This window comes from Trachypithecus francoisi, unplaced genomic scaffold (genome assembly GCF_009764315.1).
Source record: "Trachypithecus francoisi isolate TF-2019V2 unplaced genomic scaffold, Tfra_2.0 Lachesis_group8, whole genome shotgun sequence".
Taxonomy (NCBI): Eukaryota; Metazoa; Chordata; class Mammalia; order Primates; family Cercopithecidae; genus Trachypithecus; species Trachypithecus francoisi.
Window position 1 is genome coordinate 64,943,119 of NW_022681473.1, and position 14,307 is coordinate 64,957,425.

At 39.4% G+C, this 14,307-nt stretch overlaps 1 protein-coding gene across 10 annotated transcripts in view; it reads right to left on the reverse strand.

Annotated features, from left to right (window-relative positions):
* Positions 1-14,307, reverse strand: part of C2CD3 (C2 domain containing 3 centriole elongation regulator) — a 161,156-nt gene that overhangs the window by 63,292 nt on the left and 83,557 nt on the right. For all 10 annotated transcript variants that reach the window (XM_033203759.1, XM_033203760.1, XM_033203761.1 and 7 more), the window contains 6 exons: positions 12,621-12,801; positions 11,223-11,406; positions 9,822-9,994; positions 8,089-8,212; positions 1,573-1,841; positions 831-920 (listed from right to left, as the gene is read on the reverse strand). In XM_033203759.1, coding sequence (XP_033059650.1) covers positions 831-920; positions 1,573-1,841; positions 8,089-8,212; positions 9,822-9,994; positions 11,223-11,406; positions 12,621-12,801 — 1,021 coding nt within the window. The remainder of the gene's footprint in view (positions 1-830; positions 921-1,572; positions 1,842-8,088; positions 8,213-9,821; positions 9,995-11,222; positions 11,407-12,620; positions 12,802-14,307) is intronic.

Genomic DNA, 14,307 nt, shown 5'->3' on the forward strand with positions numbered 1-14,307 from the left:
AAAAAAAAAAAAAGAAAATGTGGCACATATACACCATGGAATACTATGCAGTCATAGAAAAGGATGAGTTCATGTCCTTTGTAGGGACATGGGTGCAGCTGGAAACCATCATTCTGAGCAAACTACCACAAGGACAGAAAACCAAACACCGCCTGTTCTCACTCATAGGTGGGAAGTGAACAATGAGAACACTTAGACACAGGGCAGGGAACATTACACCCCAGGGCCTGTCATGGGGTGGGGGGTAGGGGGAGAGATAGCATTAGGAGAAATATGTAATGTAAATGACGAGTTAATGGTTGCAGCAAACCAACATGGCACATGTATACCTATGTAAAAACCTGCACGTTGGGCACGTGTACCCTAGAATTTAAAGTATAATAATAATAATAAAAAAATAGAAAAAAGAAACGGGGTTTCACCATGTTAGCCAGGCTGGTCTCGAACTCCTGACCTCAGGTGATCTGCCTGCCTTGGCCTCCCAAAGTGCTGGGATTACAGGCGTGAGCCACCGCGCCCAGCCTGTGTTTATCCTTTCTTCAGGCTTTCTCCATCTATAAAACCAACCTCTTCTGTTCAGCTCATTGGAACATTGGAACACATTTCATTTTATGAAATGAAGTATTCCAGATTGCAAATAAAATAAATAAAGATCTTTAAACTAAAAAAAAGTTTCAAGAAAACATTTGAGGTATTGGAGAAAGTTCAGAAGTGTGTGTTAAGGGCTTGTGTTTTCTTTTGAATATCTTACAAGAGAGACAGAGATGACCTCTTGTAGGGAAGTGAAAGGGAAAGGGTGGCATCAGAAAGTGATAATCTGGGATCCTTACCAGATCTCTTGATCAGCAGCTCTTTTGTTGGAACTTTTACTACTCCAAGCAGATACTCTTTGCATGACTCAATACTGATTATATCACTGGCTGTTAAATCAAGCAAAAAAGAAAAATTATTTGATGGTCTACTCATCAAGGAGCTTGTTTATAGTATATCCACACAATCTTCCCCTTACATGCACTAAATCTTAGGTTTGTAAAATACAGTAGAGATTATCTTGCTCTTGCTCATGCCCCAATCAAAGCCTGAATGGCCTCAGTTTTTTTTTTTTTTTTTTTGGCAGGGTCTCACTCTCTCGCGCAGGCTAGAATGCAGTGGTGCAATCATAACTCACTGCACCCTTGAACTCTTGGGCTCAATTGATCCTCTGCTTCGGCCTCCCAAAATGCTGGGAGTACAGGTGTGGGCTACTGTGCCCAGCTCATTTTTTAAATTAAATGTTTTGAAAAAAATTCAGGAATATAGAAAAGTTGCAAAAACACAATAATGAACTCCTACACACCATTCATCTGGATACACCCATTAACACTGACACATTTGCTTTATTTCTCTCTACACTATCTTTCTCTTACATACTTAGTACATATCCTTATTTTTTGCTGTATCTTTCAGAAATAAGTTGTAGAGATGATGACTCCTCACCTCTAAATACTTCAGTATATATCTCCTAGGAAGGGCTACACCATTAAAAATGTAGCCTCTTTTAATTTTGATTGTGACAAGTCATATGGTGCTCACCTGACTTGGTATTTTCATGATAGACAGCAAAAATAACTTCTGCAAACTCCAACAACTCTGCTAGGAAACAGGCCTCTCCACTACAGTGCTGAGTTACCAAGTTACACGTGAACTCAACGTGATGGGAAAACTCAGGGCAGAAGGAACAGGCCACAGGGTGAGTTCGGCGCTGTTCTCCCTGGGGCAGGAAGGAGAGATGAGTGGTGACAGAGGCGTTGACCCCAACTGTGGCACTAAACTGTAAAGCGGGTTCCTGTTCAGCCAAAGCCCTGTAGAGGAGAGGGGTGGAAATGAGAAGATACCATGGTAATATTAGAAATCAGCTTGATTGCCTAGAAAATAACTTCATTACTTCTATGAGACCACCAAGAATAAAACCAACTATATGCTTTCTTTTTTTTTTCTTTCTATATGCGATCTAGGCTTTTGGCAGTGCCACAATGGGCTTTCTTAGTAATCTAGATATCATGGCATATGTATATGGGGGTGGAGGGGGATAACATCTGCCCATCAGAGTGACCCTGAGGACGACCCACTGTCCTGTCAATGTCCTAAGTCAAGGACCACAGGAACCAACTCTAGTTGGACAAGCTGGGTTTACTGCTCATTGCAATTAAGGAAAATATATACCATGGGGAACCACAGTACATCTCAGTGACAAGTTATCAGAAAGGGCTTATCAGCATTGGGCTTGTGTTAGCTGATTTGGTTGAGGGCTTAAAGGAGCAGGGCTTTGCTCTGGATTGATTTTCTTAAAGAATCTTATATAGATGGAGGGAATACTAGAGTAAGGCTAAAGTTATAACTGGTGAAGCAGCAACTGTCACTCATTTTAGCCAGACAGGAGGATGCTGGGTGTTTCTATGGTTTGCATAAGTGACCTTGTTTTGGTCTGTGCTTAGACATGATGATGGAACTGTCTTGTTTTTGTCTCACTTCATCATAGTAATATGGTGATCTTGTCTGATGCTGATGTTCTGTAAGATTATTTATGCTCACAAGAAAACACCAAAGTCTACCTGTGAATGTCGGCCCAATTCCCAGAAGTGTGGGGCTGCTTTTCTCTTTCTCAGCACAGATGTTCCATGATGTACAAATGGAATCTACATGCCTTTAAATGACACTCATAAAGAGCAGTCAAGTCATTTGTGTGTAGCTACAGTGTGGGACAAACTCCCTTTCCCTAAACTCCCCAAGGGGATAAAGTTGACATCTAGGCAAAAAAGTCACCTATTTTTGTAGCATTTCTTGATAGCCCTAAAGTAGACTTATGGGTTCCTTCCTGTTAAAACTTTACTGTACTTCATATATACCAGTAGAGAGTAGTAATTTGGAGTTATACAGATCTGGGTTTGAAGCCTGGGTCCACCATTTACTCACCGTGTGACTCTCAATAAGTTATTCAACCTCCTTTAAGTCTCAGTTTCCTCTTCACTAAGATGAGGTTAATATAAGGATAGTATATAAATATGAAAGATGCATATTATATATTTGGATGCTTACTGCAATTTCATTTCTAAGAAAAAAAGAAAAACTTTTTCCTTTTCATTATCATTAATGATCATTAATAGATGATTTATCATTAACAGAAGATTAATGTGTATCCATACAATAGCATACCATGAAGTATATATTATGCCTAGGAAAAATGGGATGAAAATAAATTGAATGCTAGCAGTAGCTTAAAAAATGAGGATAGACTGGGTGCGGTGGCTCATGCCTGTAATCCCAGCACTTTGGGAGGTTGAGGTGGGCGGATCACCTGAGGTCAGGAGTTCAAGACCAGCCTGCCCAACATGGCAAAACGCCATCTCTACTAAAAATACAAAAAATTAGCTGGGCGTAGTGGCGGGCACCTATTAACCCAGCTACTCAGAGGCTGAGGCAGGAGAATCGCTTGAACCTAGGTGGTGGAGGTTGCAGTGAGCTGAGATTGCGCCACTGCACTCCAGCCTGGGTGACAAGAGCGAAACTCCGTCTCAAAAAAAATGAGGATAAAATACTCATAGGGTGTTGTAAAGATAACATTAGATAATATATACAAAGGAGAGAACTTGCCTATGGACAGTGAAGGACTCTCAATAGGGAACTTTCAGAGATGGCAGTGAGATGGCAGAAAGGCTTGGGCCCCAAGCTGGTTTGAATTCACTCATTCAGTTGTTATTTGCTGGGTATCTGCTCTGTGTGTCATGCCTTGGGCTCAGCTGGATATACAGTAGTGAAGTAGCCTCAATTCCTTAGCTTCGTGGCATTTAAAGACTACTGGTTATGTCCAAGAAAGTTTCTATTCACTCTGAGTTAAAGATCAGGTGAGTTAGAAGAATGCAAGTCAGTAAGAAGTGCCTACTTTACATAGGCACCAACAATGTATTTTCAGGAAGACCACTGGCAGGTAAGATGCAGGCTGGTGTTTCTTGAGGAGAGAAGATTAATTTACAGCACCTGCTATCTAGATGCCAGTGTAAGGATTCAAAAGAGGGGTAAGTTTGGAACACCAAGAATTCTTTTCAGTAAGTGGCAATGCGAAACTTACTTCCCTGATTTTACTGGCAAATAAAGGTCACAATTATCTATACAAGTGGAAGTAATCAGAAAAATCTGTATATTTGTACAATAGTTTGTAGTTTTTAAAATGACTTCATATTTGTTAATTTTTACACTGATCCTTATAAAATCAGGGTAGGAATTTAAAATTTCCATTTCAGATGAAGAAACCGAAGCTCTGGGAAGTAAAGAAATCAGCCCAAGATCATACACAGCTAGTAGGAGATGGGGATGAGACTAGAAGCCACAGTGTCTGATTTATAGAACAGTTCTGTTTCCATTATACCATGCATTGTCTCACATCCTGTGAACCTCTCCCAACCTACCAGAAGAGTGTTGTATCAGAACTGGCCTGACTTCTTGCTCTCCCTCCTTGAATATATGACACAGACCAAATGGGAGATTTAGAATGAACTGTCTGCCATCCAATCTGACTTTCCTCATGAGTCCTCAGACAGAGCAACTACTGAGTTTCTGACCTGTTATCTGCCCTCTCTGAGATCTACTGAGTATCTAAATTCTGAGTCCTTCTCTGCCAATTAAATACTAGTTAATTTAATGCCGTATTGAAGAATTCTGATGTTAGCTGGATCTGAGACTCAGGAGGTACTCCAAATACACAAGTTTCATGCCTCCCTGCCTTTGCACATGTTCTTCTTTTTCACCAAAATAACTTTCACTCCCTTTGGGTATTTTGATAACTACTATTCTTCTTTTAAGACTCAGATTTATTTTGAAGGGGCTTGAATGCCAAGCTAAGGAAGTTGGACCTTATTATATGGACCAGTGACCCCTAAAGAAGGCTGTATACAACTTAGGAGGTTCACAGGATAAACTATATTGGTGATCTCATATATTAAAGTTTTTCTATTCCATGGTATATCTTAGAAGGTATTTTGTATATGAGTATAGCAGTACATGAAGATGATTTATACATGAATAAATATGTACATATTTAAAGGGTATGCTACTTTTTTATTAATAGGAATGCATAATTAAAATTATGAGATCACTGCTATCAAAAATGGGAAATCATCAAGTTTTAATGTAAGGACGTGGCATAATTATAAAACTGCTTTACTGTCTCAGTGATGGGATCTGTACCCCAAACCTTAGCATCATGCAATATACCCATATAACAAACGTGCACATGTACCCCTGTATCTAAAATAAAAAGCTGAAATTAAACAAACAAACAAACAAAAAACACACCAAAACCCAAAACAAACATAAAAACAAAACCTAAAACCAACCTGTCTTTATATCACCTTCACTAACACTAAGATGTTCTCGGGCAGCAACTGAAAAAGTCTATGTGGAGAATTTAGTGAGGAACAGTATTAACTACGCTGAGTATCTTAGCTCTTCAGCATCAGATCTAAAACAGTAATGCAATTTCTTATTTGGAGGCCATAAAGTTACAAGTGAACAGTTTGACCCTTGGTTACAACCGGAAAAAAGTTAGGGAGCACTTGTCTGTTTCTTTGTTCGAAGGGTGTCAGTCTGAAGCAGGAGCCCGATCTAGTTATCTTTCTTACTGGGTGCCTGTTATATGCTAGAATTATGCTAGGAGGTTAGAAGGACGGAGAGGAGCTCAGGCAGTGTCTCTGACTAGAGGAACTCACAGTCTAGTGGGAGAAAAATGCATGTATGCCAATAATTGAAACAGAGTATGTGTTACAACCAAGGTTTTAACAAAGCAAAAACCACCAACTCTGCCTACATGTACAAAGATATAAAGGAAGACCGTACAGATGTTGCAAAGTCTTGAAGGAAAATAGGAGTTTGTTAAGTAGACAAAAGGAAGAATATTCAAGGCAGAGAGAAGTATGAGTGAAGACCTGAAGGAGGTAAGGGAGAGGGCCGTGCTGTTTTTCTACAGAAATAGTGTTCCAGGCAGAGAAAACAGCAAGACAAAGGCCCTGAGGAGAAAATATGCTTGGTGTGTTCAGAAGCAACAAGGGAGTCATGGCTGGAGTGGAAACTAGCAGGAGATGAGATCACAAAGATAGTTGGGGGCAGGGGCACAGTTTTGATCATATGGGGTCTCATAGCCATTTTAAGGGCTCTGGCTTTTATTATGAATAAGATCAAACATAGGCCAGGCGCAGTGGCTCACGCCTGTGATCCCAGCACTTTGGGAGGCTGAGGCGGGCGGATCACTTGAGGTCAGGAGTTCGAGACCAGCCTGGCCAACACAGTAATGAGGATCCTGCCACTGCACTCTAGCCTGGGCGACAAAGCTAGACTTAGGTGTTCATAAGTTCACTGGCTACTATGTTCAGAACAGACTAAAGGGGTACAAGCTGGAAAAATAGGAGGTAGTACTCAGAAACTGAAAGGAATGAAGTGAGATTATATAGGAGTTGCCGTGATTGGGTATGGCATGGTTTGATGGTGTAGGGTATGGCCAGAAGACTAAGTTGTTAAGAAAGGCACAGGATAAAACTGTTGGGCAAGGTCAAGGAACTAAGTTGCTAATAACAGTTAAAATAGCAATGTTTACAAGTGATTTACTCACTTATATGCTGAAATGCTTTCTTTTTTTTTTTTTTTATTATTATACTTTAAGTTCTAGGGTACATGTGCATAACGTGCAGGTTTGTTACATATGTATACTTGTGCCATGTTGGTGTGCTGCACCCATCAACTCGTTAGCACCCATCAATTCGTCATTTATATCAGGTATAACTCCCAATGCAATCCCTCCCTCCTCCCCCCTCCCCATGATAGGCCCTGGTGTGTGATGTTCCCCTTCCCGAGTCCAAGTGATCTCATTGTTCAGTTCCCACCTATGAGTGAGAACATGCAGTGTTTGGTTTTCTGTTCTTGTGATAGTTTGCTAAGAATGATGGTTTCCAGCTACATCCATGTCCCTACAAAGGACACAAACTCATCCTTCTTTATGGCTGCATAGTATTCCATGGTGTATATGTGCCACATTTTCTTAATCCAGTCTGTCACTGATGGACATTTGGGTTGATTCCAAGTCTTTGCTATTGTGAATAGTGCCACAATAAACATACGTGTGCATGTGTCTTTATAGCAGCATGATTTATAATCCTTTGGGTATATACCCAGTAGCGGGATGGCTGGGTCATATGGTACATCTAGTTCTAGATCCTTGAGGAATTGCCATACTGTTTTCCATAATGGTTGAACTAGTTTACAATCCCACCAACAGTGTAAAAGTGTCCCTATTTCTCCACATCCTCTCCAGCACCTGTTGTTTCCTGACTTTTTAATGATTGCCATTCTAACTGGTGTGAGATGGTATCTCATTGTGGTTTTGATTTGCATTTCTCTGACGGCGAGTGATGATGAGCATTTTTTCATGTGTCTGTTGGCTGTATGAATGTCTTCTTTTGAGAAATATCTGTTTATATCCTTTGCCCACTTTTTGATGGGGTTATTTGTTTTTTTCTTGTAAATTTGTTTGAGTTCTTTGTAGATTCTGGATATTAGCCCTTTGTCAGATAAGTGGATTGCAAAAATTTTCTCCCATTCTGTAGGTTGCCTGTTCACTCTGATGGTAGTTTCTTTTGCAGTGCAGAAGCTCTTTAATTAGATCCCATTTGTCGATTTTGGCTTTTGCTGCTGTTGCTTTTGGTGTTTTAGACATGAAGTCCTTGCCCATGCCTATGTCCTGAATGGTACTACCTAGGTTTTCTTCTAGGGTTTTTATGGTATTAGGTCTAACATTTAAGTCTCTAATCCATCTTGAATTAATTTTCGTATAAGGAGTAAGGAAAGGATCCAGTTTCAGCTTTCTACTTATGGCTAGCCAATTTTCCCAGCACCATTTATTAAATAGGGAATCCTTTCCCCATGAAATGCTTTCTTAACGGAAAAAGAGGAGTTGTGGTTAGTGAACTGGAAATTATACCTAAGAAAGTTTTGCATATCTGAGCATTATTTTACAATGATTGCAGTGTAAAAGGCTTGAGAATTGCTTGTCTCAGGTGGACTTACTTGGCTGCTGCTTGCAGACCACAGGCTCTGATAATCTGGACTGAGATGGAAACAGTTCGGGCAGCAAGAACTCCCTCTGCTGTTCTTGGACTACGCCTGTACCTTAGGCCCACATCCAGTAAACCTGAAGAATGAGGACACAAGGAAAGAAGGCTGGTCAGAAGAATAAGAACTCCCTCTGCTGTTCTTGGACTACGCCTGTACCTTAGGCCCACATCCAGTAAACCTGAAGAATGAGAACACAAGGAAAGAAGGCTGGTCAGAAGAATCTCTGTTCCACCAAACCATAAAGCTGTGGTCAGGAAGGATGGAAGAGGATTAAACACTACAATGAACAATAAGCGCAATGAGAGAATCTGTCCTTGTCGTAATCATATTGTTATTCCTTAGGGTTAATAAAAGCTTAACAGGTTACTAATTCACTTTACATTCAAGAAATTATGGTTCAGAGATTTAATTCCTTGCCGAGATTACACAACTACTGAAGTCAGAACTTAACTCCAGATATTTTTTTACCCCCAATTATGTTTATAGAATTGAGATGGGCTCTAGCCATTTTCTTTTTAAACTTTAAAAAGGTTTCCATACCTCACATACTTCTATCACCCTCCTACCATCACCACCTGAAATATCTTCTCGTGCTACCTTTTTATAAAAACTCTATCATCTTACTGTTACATTTCAGGGAGAGCTTTATGGAATAACAGAACACACTGATCAGGAAGCGTTAGGAGGAACAACTCAATCTTAATCATGGTGGCATAAAACTTGTTTTGGCAGATACTCTTTAGCAAGCATGTACAGCAACTTGATTTAGGAGGCTAAACCTCATTACCTGATGATAAATTTGGAGGGCACACCATTCTGCTGGAGTCATTAGGATGTAATATCATTCAAATCTCCAAATTTGAATTAATCCCTCCCAACTTTAAACCCTAGCCTTCTCCTCCCTTACAGTGAATTCCTGGTTCATGCTAACTATCTTCTACCAATCCCCCATTTGCTCATGTTGGCTTGGAATAACAATTCTCTGAGTGTACCATATAATGCTTAGAATTTATGGCTTGAGGGCTTATAAAATGCTTGCTGAAGTTAAAGGTGAAATGAGACAAGCAACATTTATATAGACTCCATGGAGCTATGAGTTTTCCAGAATTGTATACAAAATTGGCAGTGTATATTCTGTACTCATTTTTTCCAAGAGAAGGTGTCTTACAGTTTTCATCAGATCCTCAAAAGGGCAAATACCTCAAAATGTGCAGAATCACTAATTTAGAGAGAAAAGGGATTTTTATGTATACTGTATACTTTTGTGTGTGTGTGTGTGTGTGTGTGTATATATATAAATAATATATATATATATATATATATTTTTTTTTTTTTTTTTGAGACAGAGTTTCGCTTTTGTTGCCCAGGCTGCAGTGTAATGGCTTGATCTTGGCTCACCGCAACCTCTGCCTCCTAGGTTCAAGCGATTCTCCTGTCTCAGCCTCCTGAGTAGCTGGGATTACAAGTATGGGCCACCATGCCTGGCTAATTTTTTTGTATTTTTAGTAGAGACGGGGTTTCTCCATGTTGGTCAGGCTGGTCTCGAACTCTAGACCTCAGGTGATCTGCCCATCTTGGCCTCCCAAAGTGCTGGGATTACAGGTGTGAGCCACCGCGCCTGGCTATTTTATATATTTTTATGTATACTGATTTTGAAAGAAAAAGACAAACTTGTTTTCAATTACCTGATGACTGGTTCCTCAATTCTTTCCTGTTCTCAATCCTGGGGGTTAAAGGGAGATTAAAGGTCTGTATTCCCACATCCTCACGATGCTGGGTGGTTACCATAGCACAGATCCTTGATAATGGCAAGGTTCCTTTGGCAACCATCTGGTCTCTCACATTAGGATAATAGTATCTGTAAACCACAAAAACACAAGTTGTCAGAAGAATTAGGTGATAAATTATTCAGTGTGCCCCAGAGATCAGCCTTCACTACCTGGTTATCTTTGGTGCCTGCTTGTTCTGTGTTGGTAGTACGCAGCTATGGTATCTGGCTAAATTTACCACTCATAATGTGGAGGAGGAACTCCATAAATTATACCCTGAGTTCAGGACAAAGCCCAGCTTCCCACAACTTTCTGTGAGGTAACTGTACATGCCTTGAACCTGTCGGAGGTGGCCAGTCCTGAAAGTTTCCATCTTGCAGCAGCAAAAGTGGTTCAAAGTGGAGTAGGCCCAACGTCTTTCACGGCTTATTCTCATCTTCCTGCTGAGGACCCTCTAATTTAGCAGGGTAATGAGGATCTGTCAGTACCTACTCTATTTCCTTCTCATGTCAAAACAATCCATTCTTAGATTGCAAAGTTGTAACTCAAAACTAGGTGGTTTTAAAAATCTTTTTTGTACTTGACTTATAAGTAATCGTATTTAGGAATATGTTCTCACATTTGGATGGTACTCATCCCTAGTTCTGTTCCTGATGCTGTTTCCTTTCCTCTTGTATTTATACTCTCTTAAGCACTTTAGTTGGTTTGTTGGTGGTGCAGATATAAAGGGGTGGGTTGAACATCTGTATTTATGCCAGTAATTTCCTGGAAATTTACCAATATTGGTAACATTGAGTGGATTTATATTTTATAGTATAAATCAAATATAATAATTTATATATTTATTATATATAAATTATATTATTAAATTTTATTTATAAAATAAATATAAACGTTCTTTTGGTGGCGGGAAGAACAGGTTACAATAAATGAGTTTATAAATGGGAGACCAGTTAGGAGGCTATCACAGTCATTTAGGCAAGATACGAAAAGGGCCTGAACTAAATAAGGCAGTAACAGAAGCACAAAAAAGGTGATTGATATGTTTAATACATAATAGGAGGTAAAATGAACAAGACTTTCACTTCGAATGTAAGCAGTGATTAGAAATATGAGATACAATGGCTCACAAGATCCTAATAACAGATTTCAGTAAAAACTGGACAAGAGTCACTGTCAAATCCAAATAATATAAAACAGGGCAGAAGGGGCTGCTTAGCTTTCTTACAATAATTCAACCTAGGCTGGTTAGGAATAGGATGCTTTATGATTGTGCACTACCTTCCTAGGCATAGGACTGGGGTCTCCACACTGTACCTGCACCAGATTTCAAACTGGACTCCACCTCCAGGCACGAGGCCCTGTGCAGAGAAGGCACTTAGTAGGAGCCTTTGCACTGGAATTTCAGCTGGCAACAGGAGAGAGTGATGGTGTTCACTATTAAAGATGGGATCCGGAACACAGAGTGTGGTTGCAGTTCTGAAGGGCTTCAGAGTAATTCCTTTCGAAAAGAAAAGCATTTCAAAATAATCCAACATATGACTTAGTGCTTTTTTCTTCTTTCATGTTCTTCCAGTGAATATTACTCAGTAATTCCCTAGTAGCTATAGTTCCCTAAGATCCCATGATAATATAGAAGAAAAAGATCCCTTGCTAGTGGACAATTCATATATTGCCATTCAAGTGCTGACACTTGTTTTTTTTTTTTTTTAAATTATAGTCACCTTAGCGAGTATGGAATGGTATCTCAGTAGTATTGATTTGCATTTCCCAAATAAGTAATGATGCTCAGTATTCTTCCATGTGCTTATTAGCCATTTGTATATCTTTGGAGAAATGTCTATTCAGATCCTTTGCCTACTTTTTAATTGGGTTTAAAGAAATGATTGATTTGTAAGAGTTCTTTATATGTTCTGTATATACAAATCTCTTATTTGAACCTCAAAATCAACACTGGCAGCACTCTGGCAATCATTCTGGAACATACACTGAATGGTGAAAAATTCGAGTCACCTGGCCTGTTTGTTCCCAGGTGAGAACAATGTGTGAGAGTCCAACTTCTTGTTTCTTGGAGATGACCAGAAGGTGGGGACAGTAGAGGCAGTGCAGAAGCTTCCACTCTGGGGACAGTAGGATGGGGTTTGAATCCCAACCTTGGCGCTTGTTAGTGGGGCAGCCCCAAGCAAGTCACTTAACGCTTGTGAATTTCATTTTTTCTTTCATAAAATAAAGCAAACAGAGTCTACCAGGAAGTTGTTTTACGAGTTAAAATAATGATCTATGTGAGATATGTATATGTACATATTTCCTTTAGGAGCAATGGTTCAGTATTCCCTAATTCAGCGTTCATGGTGCTTTACAGAACACAACTACTGTGAGGAATGAGAATCAACACTACGTATATAGGTAAGAGTGGGCACGTAAAGGATATAAGATGGGGCAAAATGCAAATAATTGGTAGATCTAGGTAAAGAGTATATAAAAGTTCTTTGTACTATTTTTATAGGTTTTTGTAAATTTGAAATTATATCAAAATAAAAAGCTACAAAAATAGTTAAAAAATAAAAAAACTTGGCCTATCTCCTGTTTTATTGCCCAGGTAAGACTAGAAATATTCAACAACACGAAATTCACTCAGAAAAAAAAAAGAATTCTTAGGTATAATCTAATAAAAGAACCATATAAGAATAAGAAAGCCTAATATCCTAAACCTACCATTTTCAAGGAACTCCGGTCCTTTCAGCACACTGGATTGTGAGTGTTGAACTGGAAAGTAGTACTGGACATAACAATCTGCTTCTCCCCAGACTGTTGCTTGAAGAGGGGCTAGCCCTTTAACCATTTCTACATGGATCTCAAAGTAGTGCTCCATCAATGCATTTCCTCGGTCCTCTGCCTATTAAATGAAATAGAAACACCGGTGAGCTTTAAAGAGTAACTTGCTTAGAATATTCCTGCTTCTCTATGAAGTCTGAGTATAGATAAAGAGATAAGTATAATTAGTTGATACTAAAATAGATACTTAATTTTCACTGTAACTCTCACAACTGCTCACTGTAAGTAGGCTAAACAGGATGTACTCCTGACTATAAGACTGGGTTAATATTAGGAAATCCATAAATGCAATTCAGTGCATTAATGGAACAACAAAAATGATTAACACAAATGCATTTGATAAAATTCAACATTTGTTCCTGATAAAAGCTCTTAATATACTAAGAATAGAAGGCTATTCCCTTCATAGGAAAAATAATAAATAGTAAATTTAGAATAAATTCTACATTTAGAATAGCAATGGAATGAGAAGTGAAGTGGAAGAAGGGTAACACCAGACCAAACTAATATCATAATTTAAGAAAAAAAGGAAAACTAATAGCCTACAGCAGACAGTGGCATCCACGATTCCAGCAGGACTCCTCAGCCTGGGCCACTTAGAATAGCAAACAGGTGGCTGGGCGCGGTGGCTCAAGCCTGTAATCCCAGCACTTTGGGAGGCCGAGATGGGCGGATCACGAGGTCAAGAGATCGAGACCATCCTGGCTAACATGGTGAAACCCCGTCTCTACTAAAAAAATACAAAAAACTAGCCGGGCGAGGTGGCGGGCGCCTGTAGTCCCAGCTACTCGGGAGGCTGAGGCAGGAGAATGGCGTAAACCCGGGAGGCAGAGCTTGCAGTGAGCCGAGATCCAGCCACTGCACTCCAGCCAATAATGGTAAGGACTACTTGGGGAGGTAGTGAAGACACTGTTACTACAGAGAATAACAACAAATAATCATGTATTTATTGAGGATTTACTATGAACCAGGCACTATACCAAACAGCTCACCTTTATTAGGTGATTGAACATGCAAAGCTAGTAACAGTGGAACCAGGTTTAGACTTAATGTAGTCTGACTCCAGAGCCAGTGATCTTTATCCCTATTCTATACAGCAGATCTTAGACAACAAATTATTCAGGAAAATTCAAACGGGGAATTCAGGATTCAGATAAGAGTTGAGATTATATATATATATGTGTTTAACATTTTAACTACTAATCCAAAAAATCTAGAACAGAGACTGTATTAAGTCTCTGCTTTGAAATCTGAAAGCATATGTTAGCAATACCTGCTCAAAAATTTTCCTTAGAAAAACACAAAACTTGCAATTTGATTCCCTGGGGCAAAAATTGGGAAAAAAAATCTCTCAAGTCACAACAGCTACTTAATTTGGCCTTATAGTGTTATAGCAATTTGATAATTCCCTTCTGCAAATGGTGAATTGGATGAGAGGCATGAGTGTAGGAGGAAAAACAACTGTTTTTATAGATATCTAATCCCACAGGTAAATCTTTCAAGGATTTCCTCTGCGCACGTAGTGAGAAACATTTTCTAACCTTTAGTATGGAATTTAACAAAATCT